The sequence below is a fragment of the Mustela nivalis genome, assembly GCF_964662115.1.
Source record: "Mustela nivalis genome assembly, chromosome: Y".
NCBI classification, from domain to species: domain Eukaryota; kingdom Metazoa; phylum Chordata; class Mammalia; order Carnivora; family Mustelidae; genus Mustela; species Mustela nivalis.
In genome coordinates this window covers 31745643-31760170 of record NC_139041.1, presented here as the reverse complement: position 1 = coordinate 31760170, position 14528 = coordinate 31745643, and the positions used below count along the sequence as shown (strand labels likewise).

Here is a 14528-nt window from a genome sequence, read left to right as displayed (position 1 = left end):
CACTTACCTGGGCCACCGTCTCCCACTGCGTGGCGTCGTCTTCGCTGGGATGGATTCCATAATTCCACCTCCTTTGCACTACGTAGATCACGGGCTCGATGGAAATGTTGAATTTCGAGGACCACTTGACCTCCAGCTGTCCAGACTGTAGTTCTGCAAATCGCAACTCTTTTCTGGGCTTCAGGGGGACCCCTGAAACAGAAGCACGGCCATTAGAACAATCAGCGTGGGATGCCAGGGCAGGTCACGCGGAGGAAGAAAAGCTCTAGAAAGGGCCATTCTCATGTCAGGACCACAGATCCCCAATTTCCCTCCAGAAAAGTGGCTCGTCCCTGCCAGGGCAAGGTCAGCCCCCACCGCCTTCCAAGCGCATCAGCTCCTTTGCTTTTAGCTTTCCCTGTTTCTAAAGAGGCTCTACGTCGGGTCACAGTTTGGAACAAGAATATTTTTTTCCCCGATCATCTCGAGAGCAATTCTATTACAAGCATTCTTTGGAATAAACAATGTTAGGCAGTTACGTGACTGGAGGTTAACTAGGAATTCACAGGAGGGCACAGTCGGGAAGCTCTGAGGATCCTGTCCCCATTCGACACGCGCTGTGTCTACGGGGAGCATCTAACGTCATCGTAACGGGCCTCCCCGGGTTGCTCACCTCTCCTGCCTCAGAAAGTTTGCCTTTTAAGGGAAAAAAATCGTCCCGGGTTCATTCCTCGGCATCTCCAAACAGCCAAGGGAAAAAAATCATAAGGCTACATGCTCTCCTGCGGTCAGACCTTACAAGAATGATTTCCAAAGCACGGATTTTTTTCATTCCCCAACTGATTGAGAGACTGACTCCTATAGACTTTAGGGTTTAAATGTGGAAAATGATAAAATTTATACTGTTTGGTTGTGGCACGAGGGACCGCCTTGCTTTAGACGTCCCTCACGGTCTCATGTGAAAGTAGTTCATCGTCCTGATCTTCTCCCCCTATGGTGCAGGCCAGTGGCCTGGCGACAGACGGCCCTAAGAACCAGCATCCGAAATCATGGCCATTATGGAAAGGGAAACTTAAAACAGAGTTCTACACGCGTGTGGATGGAGAGCGGATGGATTAGGTAGAGGCCATGGTACCATGAAGCCCGGGGCCATCAGAACCCGCAACGCCAGCCGCCGCTAATACCCGTTCCTCCTGACGATGCGCGGCACCTCTGCCCGACGCACTGACTACTCACTTGCACACGGCCTTTGACCACGCTCTACTGCTTTCCCCATGCCTTCCAGGTAAGCAGAAAGGAGGCTGAACAATGTGCAAAATCAAAATGTAGACACGATCGGACGTCGGTTCGTGATGTCACTGAGGGTCAACTCTGATTTCTGCCTGAGTCTTCATCACGCCAAGTCTTGTCTGGGGGAGATTCTCAAGCCCTTACACATGTAGGTGGGGGAAGCTGCAGGTCAGAGGTCAGTGAGGTCTACACAATTCTTTCTAGAAGACGCTCTCCCCGCCACACTGCACTGCTTCGATTTGCTGACGGGTCGTGCCTCTACTTGGTCCTTTCCTAGAACGCTGGTGCTTCAAGGAACCTTCCCTGTGAGTCTGTGCTGAGGGGGAAGGGTTACTGGTCTGCATGTGGGACATCGAGTAACTGAGTCTGGGAAAATGAAGTCACCAGGAGCCATGACCTGGTCTCGGGTTTCTCCGAGTTTCCCGTTGCCTTCGACATTTTGAATTAGGAAGAGCCACTCCGAAAAGTAGAGAGGAGAGGCGGTTGTCACAGCTCTATGCATCCTTGAGAGATTCCGATCCCAGTGTCTTTGATGACCCTGCTTGGCGTGGTGTGGGTCTCCCTTTTTGCCATGGCGTGAGGGTTCTTCTAAGTTCGAGTCATAAACTTTTCTTCCCAGGGTACAGCCTTACACGAGGACCCGTTTACTCTCACGCCTGGAGTAGTTCTGCTAAGCGAGGGGTTCTCAGGTCTGTCCCCAGTGCCCACCGACGCCGCGGGCCGCACTGCCGAAAGGACTTCTCCACGCAAATCCAGACTGAAGTGGCCGTCCTGCGGATGCCCCCTCCCCTGGTGAAATCTTCACGACCGCTCCATGCTTGTGGATAGCTAAGAGACCTTCCGACTCGCTCCTGGACCCCCGGCATCTCTTTGCTGGCCTGCAGACGGCCGTTCCGGGCAGCCTCACATCCCATGTTCCCACAGGCTCATCTTTTTCTCTAGCTCCCTCTTCACGGTCTTCTGTGATGATGATTTTCCTGAACTAGGGGACAGACGGTCTCCCGCACCGTCTCTGACTACGGACGTGCACCCCGTTTCCTGTGGGATGAACACTTGTCACGTCCCGCGTTATCTCATCAGACCACCTTGATGACCGACCACCGGAGATCCCTGCACTCAGGTACATGGCACGTGTGTGTCACACAACCTGCTTTTAAACCCCCTTTTCTAGAAACCCAACGCCAGGTACTTCTGGCTAATGCTAGCTGTTTTCAGTCCAAAATGGCTTTCCCCCTACTTTCTGACTACAGACACGTGACCACGTCCAGGTTCAGACTGACGGCCACTGCTCAGAGCTACGTACCCCAAACCTCCCACAGTGGAAATCAACCGTGCATTCTCCTGCCCCCTCTTCGGAACCTTAGCCTGTAACTGCTCAAATGTGCGTCGAGCCGCCTCTTACAGCAGAAGCTCCTTGGACGGTATCGGTCCTCCCCAGGAAGCACGGGGTCGTAGCCCTCAAGGAACAGGTCTCCTTCCTTCCCAGGCCTCACAGTGGCCCAGGACAGCACATGTTGCGAGAGTACATGCTCAGGAAATGTCTGCTGAAGTACTACAGCCTAACCCGCCGTTCCACCCCGTACTCGAGAACATATCTGCGGAAATAAGAGGGTACAGAAACACTGACCCAATCTCTGCCCCAGTGGTCACGCCCTCCCTGCGGGCGGGCACTCGCCTTAGGGACAGGAGAACACTTAGCACAGGTACGCGCTTACTCTTACATTTTTAAAAAGCAAATACTAAATAATAATACGATAAAACTCCATTTGTAAGTTTACAAGATGGAATCAATAGTTTTATTTGCATCGTCAGAATTTTCCTAGTTTTTTTTTAAAGAAAGACCAATTCCTGACAATTCCTAATAGGATGGGAATCTCAACGTATGCTGACGAGTTTTCATCCAGACGTAGCTCTCTAAAGACTTAGATGGAGCAAAACAGGTACCGGGGCACCTGGGTGGCTCAGTCGGTTAAGCAGCTGCCTTCAGCTCAGGTTATGATCTCAGGGTCCTGGGATCGAGTCTCACATCCGGCTCCCTGCTCACTGGAGAACCTGCTTCTCCCTCTCCCGCCTCTCTGCCTACTTATGTGTGCTCTTTCTCTGTCAAATAAATAAATAAAATCCTTAAAAAAATAAAAAAAGGATAAAAGATACCAAAGTTTGCTCCGAGGGAAGAAAAACCAATCTCAACAAAACGATTGCTTTGTGTCGCGTCTGCCTTCCAGGAGGGACCTAGACACGCTTTCTACCGAGGGCGTATCTGGAGAGAGCACGGCTTCGGAGAACGCTTCGTGATTCACGGGGTTTCTCTGTGCACAGTAAAGAGAAGATGGCTGGTCCGTTCTCTAAAGTCATCGAGCACATTCTCTGAGATTTCCAGTGCCCGCTTCTCCTTGGCTCTCCTGGGCGGAATCCCCTTGTGTAAATCCAGCCCCCAGAAATGCTCGTGCCGCTGAAGTACCCTGAACTCAGCAGCAGCAGAGCGAGCCTCGGAACCCCTTGCTACCACAAAGGTTGAATCCTGAACATCTTCAACTACGGAGAGCCTTAATGGAACACGATGAGATGTCAGTTCGCACTTCTTCCTTTAACAACCTCTTCAGTTATTATGTACAACAATCTTACGATTTGCATGTTATTATGTGCAACAGTCTTACGATTTGCATGTTGAGAAATGGTCCATCTGCTTTGCATCAGGGTCAGCTGGCTGCGTTGATTGGAAGTAAGTCCAGCGCTCGGCTGTAATTGTGAGCAGATGGGGCTTGGCCTCCCCAGCCCCCAGGACCCCCAGCCCCCACTGCCAGGCCTTCTGCACAGAGCTGGGAGCTCACCCAGCACCCCAGTTGCATAACCAGATGTGCAGAACCCACAGCTCCTGGGTGCGTTCTTTCTCATGGAAATGACTAGACTTTTTGTTCTGGGAGTTATTTTGGAACAAAGGAGTCATCTGAAATCCACGCTGTTCTGTCAAAAATGGGATCCTATAACATCCCGCGATACGTGGCAATATGGGTGCATGGTCTACACCATCACAAGGACTGTGGTGAAAGTCGGTGATTTAAAAAATCTGGAAAAATATAGTGATAGAAAAGTCGATGATCAGAATCAGCAGTTGTAAATCATGAGATCTGATTATTCCCATAAAAATGTTTGTCAGGGGGCACCTGGGTGACTCAGTGGGTTAAGCCTCTGCCTTCGGTTCAGGTCATGATCTCAGGGTCCTGGGATCGAGCCCTACATCGGGCTCTCTGCTTAGCGGGGAGCCTGCTTCCTCCTCTCTCTCTGTCGGCCTCTCTGCCTACTTGTGATCTCTCTCTCTGTGTCAAACAGATAAATAAAATCTATTTTAAAAAAAGTTTGTCCTAAGTCTAAATGCTATGCAAATGTAGCAAGACACAGCGTTCCAATGACTCAGTAATTAAGCACCAGTCAGAGTCTCTGCTAGAGGCCACCAGTTCTCTGGGATTTCTGTTCCTATCCCAATAAGGTACTGGGTCACTGTAGGCAAAATGCTTAAAAAAACAAAAAACAAAAAACAAAAAAACCAGATTTCTGAGTAGTGGGATGAGTTCATGTCTAGAGACCTAAAGTTTCAATATTTCAAATATGAAGTTATTCACACAAATATTATGTCTACAACATGATCAGATTTTCCAGTTCATTTGGCGACCGACTGATAGGGGATTCGTTTTGGTCTACGCACAGTATAGGGAGGAAGGGAGATGAGAGAGCCACAGATGACTCTCGGTCTTCACCTGCGGAAAACAGGTGCAGCTTCTCTCCTGCCCTACCCTATCTAAGCAAGTGCCTTGGCTGGGGTCAGGAGAAACCGAAGTCTGGGCCGTAAAATAATGCGTCGTCTTCGGGACGGAGGCGAGTTGACTGCGAACCAGCCCACCAGCAGGCCGGGGGAGCATCAAAGGGAACACAAGCGTCCGGACAAGCATCGTTCTCTGTCCTACGCCTGCGGAGAAGCAGCCTCTTAAACTTCCCGCAATGACGCTGAGTCCCCACGTCGCCGGGAGCTGGCAGCTCGGGTGGCTTTTACCCAGGCTGCCGTTCACACGTCTTGCAGGAAGCTGCTAATGATTTTACTTGAAGTCCGAAGTGAAAACTCTGCGCTGCATTCCTTTGTTTTAAACTCGGACACCGAGGACGGTTCACTGAGGGGCATCAGGTACGGACAATTGTTGCAGCATAAACCAAATTAAATGCTCCAACAGGATGTGTTCCATGGAACGTCTTTTCTAAATAGGCCTAGTTTTTAAAAGCTAAGTTTGGGACATCTGGGTGTCCCGGTTGGTTGGGTGTGATGTCAGTTCAGGTCATGATCTCAGGGTCGTGAGATCCAGCCCTGCGTGGGGCCCTGTGCTCAGTGTGGAGTCGGCTTAGAGCTCTCTCTCCCACTCCCTCGGCCCGTTCCTGCCACCCTCCTCCTCTCTCTCTCAAATAAATAAATACTTTTTTTTAAAAAAAGCTCAAGGACATAGATCGGGTACGTCCGCCATCTTCCATACACAAACACAGGAGGTCTAACACGAAGCTTGTGTTTCTATATTCTGTAAAAATTTTAACTAACCCAATAGGCAATACAAGAAAAAACAGGATGGGGGTGGGCACATACCAATTTATTGCAAAAGTTGGGATCCTTATTTGGGCCCAAACGAGCGTTGCGTGCATGGCCAGCTTGGTGAGGACGGACCTGATCTACGTAACCACTGACAGGTGAGTGATTTTATCAGGACAAAGTAGTCGACACAAATTCATCTTTTGATTGACCTATACTATAGCAAATCCATGATTTAGGGTCCAATAGAACCGTTGGATAGGCTCAAAATGAAAGCAGGAGGAGAGTGGGCCCAGCTGGGAGCCGGAGACACACGTTTCACCCGAGCAACGGCTTGTAACCTCAGCCTCAGCCCTCGTGGCCTGGGAGTGGGACCCAGTCATCCCCACCGGGGACAGGGCACTCCTTCCTAAGGAAAAAGGTGGCACAGGCCTCGCAGGAGCAGAGAGAGGAGGGCTAGCAGATCTCCCAGGGGTGGCTCAGGGCAGTGACAGGGGAAGGCACGGGCTAGGACAGTGACGGCCGGTCCTCCGCAAACTGCTCAGAGGGACGTGTGTGCACAACGGCTGGCTGGGGAAGCATGTTTGTCCCTGCAAGGCCAAGGCCTGGGTCCCGAAGGACCCTCTCCTTGAGAGACACGAGCCATCACTGCCACAGCCCTCTCCTGAGAGTGAGCACGCAGTGTGAGTCCTGGGCAGGACCGTGAGGGGACTCTGCCGGGGGTTCGTGACCTGCGACGTGGCCGTGACCATCACGCAGGCTGTGGCGGGCCCCGTGCTCACTCATACACGCCTAGCCAGGGGCACTGTCTGACGCCGCCCAGACACGGAGACCAGCCTTCCTTCAGGGACTGCCCCACAGGGCAAGGGGGAGACATCACCGCGGACCTATATATATGCATTTTCAAAACACCAGTGCTACGATGCAAGGCTCACTACCCAAAAGGCATCGTCAGGTCAATGTCAGGTCTGTTTGTTCTACTTCTAGTCAGTTCTCCAAGAACGGCCTGTCTCCGCAAAGAACCCAAGTTAAGAGCTACTCTATAGAACAGGGGCTTCAGGGCTTAAAAAAAAAAAATCATTATTTAGCTAAGTGGAGGTTTAAATTGCAAGTCTCTTAATAATTAATCATTGATGCAGGCCCTTTGTAGAATATCTCCCTTATTCCTAATGAACCAGACTTACCTGAAATTCATACTGACTCTTCAGCACTTTTAAATAAAAAGCATCTTTTAATTTATACTGCCTCTTTACAACACTAAGGGTTTTACCAATGCCTTTTCAACAATCCTTCTAAAAGCATCCTATTTTTATGGTAAATGCTAAACATACTAAATGATCTGTAATAACAGAAAGGGCTTCCTAATAATAGACTTTAGAAAACTTAAAAGGGGCTCGGTTTTGCAAAAGTGATTTTACGTCGTTTATAATGAGAGGCGTGAACACGATGAAACTTCAAATCCGTTAAAGAAACATCACCCGGCAAGAAGGGGAAAGCGGCAGATCCTTTGAACTGGAGACATCATCCTTGAACCAGGTGTCCCCAGCTCTTGTGCAGAAACCAGGAAAACTGGACGGACTACCCAGGTTTGAGACGAGACTAATTCCTAAGGGAGCGCCTGAGGGCAAGGGCAGGGACGCGCGTTCTGGGAGACGGGAGGCATTGTGCCAATGAGAGCAGACGTCGGACGCCAGCCAGCACGTGATTCAACGCGGGCCTCGCTGCGCCCATGCGGTTTCACGGTTTAAAATAACCGACCTGTATGTGGACATCATGTATGTTTGCTGTGAGTCAGAGAGAGGAGGAGAACGTCCCTCTTTGTACTTGCCGTGAACGGCGCCCAGTGATGAATTCTATTGGACTCTTCATACGAGATGCCAAAAAGCAGCACCATGTTGTGTCCTGGGATATTCTGAGCGTACCCAAAACGGGCCAGAGCACAACAGAAGCCGCTTGGCTTAAAAGAACGGGGTCGCCGTTACCGGCAGAGGCAAGTGTCCCTTAGCACCGGAGTTAAGTGCTCTGGAAACTGCCTAGGAACATCAACTCTAACGTCTGCTCAATGGTTGGGTAGACGGAGTCCCCATCTTGGGAAGAGAGCGATTCCTCCATCTGGGCTCGCAAGACACTAACCAACCGCAGTATGGAAAGTGCGCGCAGTGACCCTGCTGGCCTTGCGCGGAGCCAGCAGCAGAACCACGACGCCCACGCCTTTGCGTGAGGTCTCCAGGGTGCTTCTACTTCCCAGGGATTTCCGTCGATTTGCTCCCGTGTCCCCAGGGCCGCTTCCCTGACTTACTCTTCGTGGACCAAAGGACCGGTACTGGACTGAAGTTTGCTTCCTACATGGCCCACTGAAGAAGAATGACCTGTTCTGCCCTGGAAGGAGTTCCCCGGGGCTGATCGGGCGGATCCACTGACACTGGCAGATGGTCTGCGTGGTGCAAGGGGCATTTTCTGATCGTTCCTCTTCTCTTGCAGCGGTGCCTTTCTGGACTGACCCCCATCCCCACGCACACACACCCCCATCTCTGGCCCTTTCCCCGTGCATGCAGCGCTTGCCCCCTGTGAGTTAATGACGTTCCCTTCACGTGGGCTCTGCCCCTTACCTTTGTACAGGGTCTTGGGCACCTGGCAGGTGTGTCCACACCCGTTCGAACAACATTTCTTCACCCCGGAGCACTCCTTGTCGGCTTCACAGCTCTCCACGCAGGCGGCGGCGAACCCGCTGGCCTTCTCAGGGGCCGGGCAGTCCCCCTGCTTCACCGACAGGACGTACTTGAGGAACTCACAGCTCGTCAAGCATTCGTAGTTCTTCTTGGGGAACAGAGGCTGACGACAGAAGAGGAAAAATTCTCTTTTTTAAGGATTTTATTTTTTTTTTTACTCAACCTCCACACCCAACGTGGAGCTCCGCATGTGCAACCCCAGGATCAAGAGTCACACGTTCTCCCGACGGAGCCAGCCCGGAGCCCCGTAAAAGAAAGTTCTCTTATTGAAGACACAGGACGCCCGATTCCCAAGACATCAGAAAGGAAGGTGAGCATTCTTATTTGGTGAAAATGTCCTTGGAATGTCTAACAAAATAAACGATTTGTTTTCTTTCCTCCCTAAAGAAGTAATATCTTAGGCTAATCTCGGAAAGGAATCCAGCCCGCGGGTGGTAACTTTGTACGCACCGGACAGATACTCAGGGACACGCACGGGAGTGCTCAGGGCTCACACAGCTGGTCGTATTCGTAAAGCATCTCGGAACCATCGAGGGCCGCTCTGGGACTACGGAACGCCCACGCGGACTGTCATTCTCTACGGAGTCACTCGTTCCGTGTGGTCAATGGTAATCACGAGCCCTTTGCTGTGCGTCTCCGGAAACGGGGCGGTTCTCACAGCAGTGACGCCGGCTGCCGTCTTGTCAAAAGCTGCTCTAAGCCTCCGTTCCCTGAACCGGTTTTAGTAATATCCGGCTTCTACTCTGCACCCGGGACCTCGTATCGCGATGGAATTACCGGTCAGGGACGCCGTGGGACTATGTGGGTCAGGGTTACGTGTGGGACACAGCCCGGTTCTGGAGAGCATCTGGCCGACGGCATTTCAGGGCCGCCCAGAATCAATCACACACTCGGGACGACAAGGATTCCCCGATTTTTTGAAAGACTCACAATAAGGAAAAAGCGCGAGGAGTGGCAAGAACCCGTGACCAAATGTAGCTTTGTCCTTCGGAAAAACGGTTCAGGACAGCATTCGGTGACCACTCAAACATGAGAAGCAATCAGGGCTTCTTTCTGCCATTCCCATGGGAGCTTCTGAGGGTCCCTAAAAGGAGCCCCACCCCCAGGGACAGAGGCCTCCCACGGTGGCCCTCCTGTTGCTGATGGATGGTGGCTGACCATCAGACATCACGATCACCCTAACTTTCAGCCTACCCCTCCTCCTGCCCTGATAGCTCACCTGGCCCCCAGTGGGAAGTCTGACCTCCAGCCAGATACGTCATCCCCAGGGAGGCCGGCAGGGGACCGTCAGCCAGAGAGGGTCTCACGCAGTGGGAGACCTATGTTAACAAGGGGTTAAAAGGAAAGGAAAACCCTCCCCATAGCCCAACTCCCTGATTTAAGGGAGGAGACAAAGGAAGGTCTCTGACTCACTTCAAGGTAGAGGGTTAATTAGAGGCTGCTATTTTGCATGTTGATGGTGACCAGAAATCTCCTTGAAAAGCCCAAGCGTGGTAACTTCAGCTCGAGGACCTATGTCGGGAGCCCCGGCTAACCCCGTCGCCAACGCAAAATGTTCCACTGTGCTTCTCCTGCCTCCTTCCCCCAAATGATGCTGCACCAAATCTGCCTATGGGGGTGCCTAGGGGGCTCAGACAGTAAGCGTCCAGCTCTTGCTTGCGGCTCAGGTCCCGGTCTCAGGGTCCTGGGATGGAGCCCGGGGTCGGACTCTGAGCTCAGCGGGGAGTCTGCTTGAAGATCCTCTGCCTCTGCCTCTGCCCCTCCCCCTGTTCCTGTGTGCTCTCTCTCTCTCTCTCTCTAAAGTACCTAAATCTTAAGAAATAAAAATTAAAAGTCTGTATATGAGTTATGATGGCAAATGCTACACCATGTGCATTTTAACGGAATTAAACGAAAATCTACATCAGAGCGAGAAACATGTGCGTCCCGTGCCCGACACAGATGCTCCCTGATAGACACGGGGTCCTTCTGAAAGTGTCAGTTTAATGTTCCTGAGGAGCCAACTCCGTGTGACCATTAAATACGAGGGAAGAGCGCACACTCTAACACAAGGTGGAAAAACTGGAAACGCTACCTAGAAAAAGTGCAACCCCAACGTTTAAACGTCCGCAATCGGGGACATCAAATAAATTATTCACCCTCGGTCAAAAGAGGGTCTCGATCTAAGAACTTCCCAGGTACAACTTACAAGGAAGGTCACGGTTTCAGGACGGACACTTCAGTCACACATCTGTAGCCAGTTAATTTTTTAAACACTTCGGTAACACAAAAGCATCACTTCGGTAACACAAAAGCTCGTCTCCCTTGGTCGATTGCACAGCTCATTTTTCTGGGAGCGGCTAGATGTGCTCTCCTTTGCTCGCTTTTGAATCTGTCCATGTAGGTCCAAGCCAAACTTGGGAGTCCAAGCAGGGTGTGAGGGACCTGCAGCCGGAATGGCGGCGGTTTGCCAGTCCTCCTGCTCCACCAGAAGGCACACGGGACCCGGCGCTGCAAGGACTTAGTTACCAGAATTCCTTGGCCCACACGGGCTGAAATTTCCAAGTAGAAATAATTTTACTAAACCTGGCAAGTGCTGACCGCTCGCTCACTAGGAAGTCACCGGGACTGAGTCTGTGCCATGGGATAATTCAATCAGCTCCCTTCCAGAGTCCCATGTGAACGCAGGGTCGGACTCGCCATTCAGGTAACAAAGCGCGGGGCCGCCTGCCCCTGCTACCCGAACGACCTGTGTGCCGAAGCCGCGCCCTTGAACCCTGAGCGGCGGAACGCAGAGACCGTGTCTCCTCACCTTAATAATAATTTACTGACGTAACCACACATTATATGTTTATAAAAATAATTATAAAAAAAATAATAATTTCCTGACGGAGCTAATGGGGCAGAATGAGAGACAAAAACAGCCGCCAACCCAAACGGGAAACACTGGATCGTGATGAACCCAAGGAGGGTCGTAAGGAGCGCGACCGTTCAGATGTCCCGGTGGATGTGAGAGGTGTTGTGTACGTTTATTCAACAGCCCTCCTTTTGGGGATGGCTTCGAAAATGTGGACTTGTGTGTGTGTGTGGGGGGGGGTGCGTGTGTGATTGTTTCGAGAACCATGGAAACAAATGTGGGAAGAAAAAAAAGTTCATCTTCGCACCAGAGCTTTCGAGACTGACCCATGAGCCTGCAAGAGCACAGACAGTGTTATGAATATTACATGAGGTGGTGCACAAAGAACCGAGCTCTGTTTTGCGGAGCCGGCCCACAATGGGAGCTCCACAGCACTGGGGTCATGGCTGTCTCCTTTCTTTTCCCATGCTACACGTTTACTGTCGAACATTTCCAAATGCTTCTGTGATTCTGACCAAAACGTCTGAAGATCCACAGACGGAAAGCTGGCCTGCTTCCTCTGCAGTGACCATCCACACGTTTCCAGCGCACTGCTGCCCAGTCAGCACGGAAACCGGCACGCCTGTTCTGCTGTTTATGTCAGTGGAAGGCAAATCTGGAGGCTCTCTATCCGTTATCTTGGATCGGTATCTTGGATTAGGCTGAAAAACCATGAGTGGTCTGACTATAAACTGGAGAATGTGTGGTTTCCCTACACAGGTCTCTCACAATGCCTTCGAGCGTAGCTTACTGGGAATGTTCTCGTTGAACAGAATCAGGACCGAGATGAGTGCACGTCAGGAAAAATGATGTGTGGGTATTAATACTCTAGATCTAAAGACAATGTGTCAATTGCTCTACTAATGGCCAGTTTAAGTCCTGGGGAACAAAGGTCATTCGGTGTCAGTGAAGACACTTCTGACCAGTAAGCACCTTCTACGTCTTGTGATATTCCGAGTTAATTATTGGTAGACCTGGCAAGAGGGATGTGAAAAATAGGAAACGGGTGAGTAATCCAAATCACGAGGACTAGGATGGCCATCAGCTCCATGGTGAATGAGAGCAGATGCAAAATGTTGTACTACTTCTTTATAAAAATATATCCAGCCGTTGAGGCAAACTATTCATTGTAAAATTAAGGTACCTACAACGCCTCTATAAAATTACTCATAAGAATCACTGCCCTTCCAGGATCCTGCATTTTTCTAGAGTCTTCGCTATCTTGTGGATGTCAACATGCTTCCAAAGAAGGGTGGGATAAAGCAGAGTATGAAGTAAATGAAAACACTCCGGGGAGGGGATTAGGTGGAAAACTTCATAGTTTGTGGACTGTTACATATTAGTTGATTCTTATAAATCTCTCCTACACCGCATCTCTTTGATTAAAGACTAAACTGTGTTTCTTAGGGCCGTATGTGGGCAACATGCTAATCTCAACGTGCCTGGCAAATGACAGACATAAAGTCAAATCCTAACAACAAAGAGTAGGTTAATAGTTCCCGGACGTGTTAGTGAAAAGACACTATTAACTTTGTTTTGTTTGTGTGGTATAAAATGCAAGGACCATACAACGAAATAACTCATGCCGCGACCATGGAATGAAGAACATAAAAACAGCAAGTTCGTAAGTCATCTTCCTATGTTAGAAACCATATATATATGAGGCCTCAGGTATGGATAGAACATTGCCCTCGGTATTTAATTCAATCCAACAGAACCATATCATGCATCAAATGTCACAGCCTTTGCTGAAAGCCAGGGCCTTGAGTGGGTTTTCCTGCCCCAGCTAAAAAGCAAAGGCAGCCTCGCACAGAGAATCCCTCCTGCGCGCCGTCTGCTGGCTCATCTCACGGACGCCCCTCAACCCCCATAACCATTATGACTTCCGTCTTACAAATGATGAAACAGAAGCTTGGGGAGATTATTATTTATCCCAACTCACAAGACAAGGACGCATGTGAGCCACGATGTCCACCGATGGCTTTCTGAAGACCACACCATATCTCAGGGTGAACTAGGGAGACGGCTAAGCCAGCCGCTGTCCACTTGCATTCCTACGAGCAGCACCGGGAGCCTGTAACTCTTGAAATACCCACAAAGAGAGGGAACGCACTGCAGATAGGTTCTTAAATACATAATATATGGAAATCATCTGGATGATTGATATATACACACACACATAAATGTATATATTTTATGTATTTCCCATACACACACACACACACACGTGTAAATGATATATATGTAAATCAAAAGGACAGAAATCTTATCCAGGAATACTGAAAAACAAGCAACACTGAAATATAGCTTGTGTTACTGAACTTCAAGGACGAAAATAGAACTTTTCAGACATCCAGGTAGAAACATCAGGTGGATTCCGATAGAGAAAATATGGTTTCCTCCAAATCAATTTCTCTTTACAAAATTTATTAATGTCTGGAGCCAATACAGAAATAGCTCTATAACAATAAGTAAAATAAAAATATATATATATATAGTTTATACACATAAAATCATATTATCTATAGTTTATATATATAATCATATCTGTTTACATATATAAAAAATCAGCTGTCATTCAAAAGTATATGCGACAGAAACAGTCTCAAAGACTGGAATAAACTCAGGGACTATAAGGCACCCATGGGCCTTTCTTGCTAAACAATGCAGTGCCACATTCAGCTGTTCTAAAGATAGGCAGGCGGCAAGAATACATGGGTTACTACAATACTCAGTACCCAAAGTACTCATGCCTATACTTATATGAGGAGAAGTCTGCGCAATTCAATTTGGACTTCATGTGTAATGGGGGGCAAAGTTTGTTGTGAGTGGTTTCAAAAAAAATGGTATCTATGGATTCTTTCTAAAAGCAAAGTAAGATATGATCAGAATTTTTAAAAAAGATTTTAAGTCCTCTCTACACCCAGCATGGGGCTTGAACTCACAGCCCCAAGATCCAGAGTCACACGCCGCACTGATTAAGCCAGCCAGGTGCCCCAAGATGTGATCAAATTTAGAAGCCAGGTATAAAGAAATTAGCATTATAGACTCAATCATTTTATCACCCAGTAAGTATAAAATGAAAATG

The 14528-nt window shown here is 49.4% G+C and overlaps 1 protein-coding gene across 1 annotated transcript in view; it reads right to left on the bottom strand.

The window, feature by feature from the left end:
* Positions 1 to 14528, bottom strand: part of LOC309856863 (anosmin-1-like) — a 171623-nt gene that overhangs the window by 48147 nt on the left and 108948 nt on the right. The window contains exons 4-5 of the mRNA XM_082718627.1: positions 8446 to 8668; positions 8 to 192 (exon numbers count right to left, since the gene is read on the bottom strand). Of these exons, the coding sequence (XP_082574753.1) occupies positions 8 to 192; positions 8446 to 8668 (408 nt within the window). The remainder of the gene's footprint in view (positions 1 to 7; positions 193 to 8445; positions 8669 to 14528) is intronic.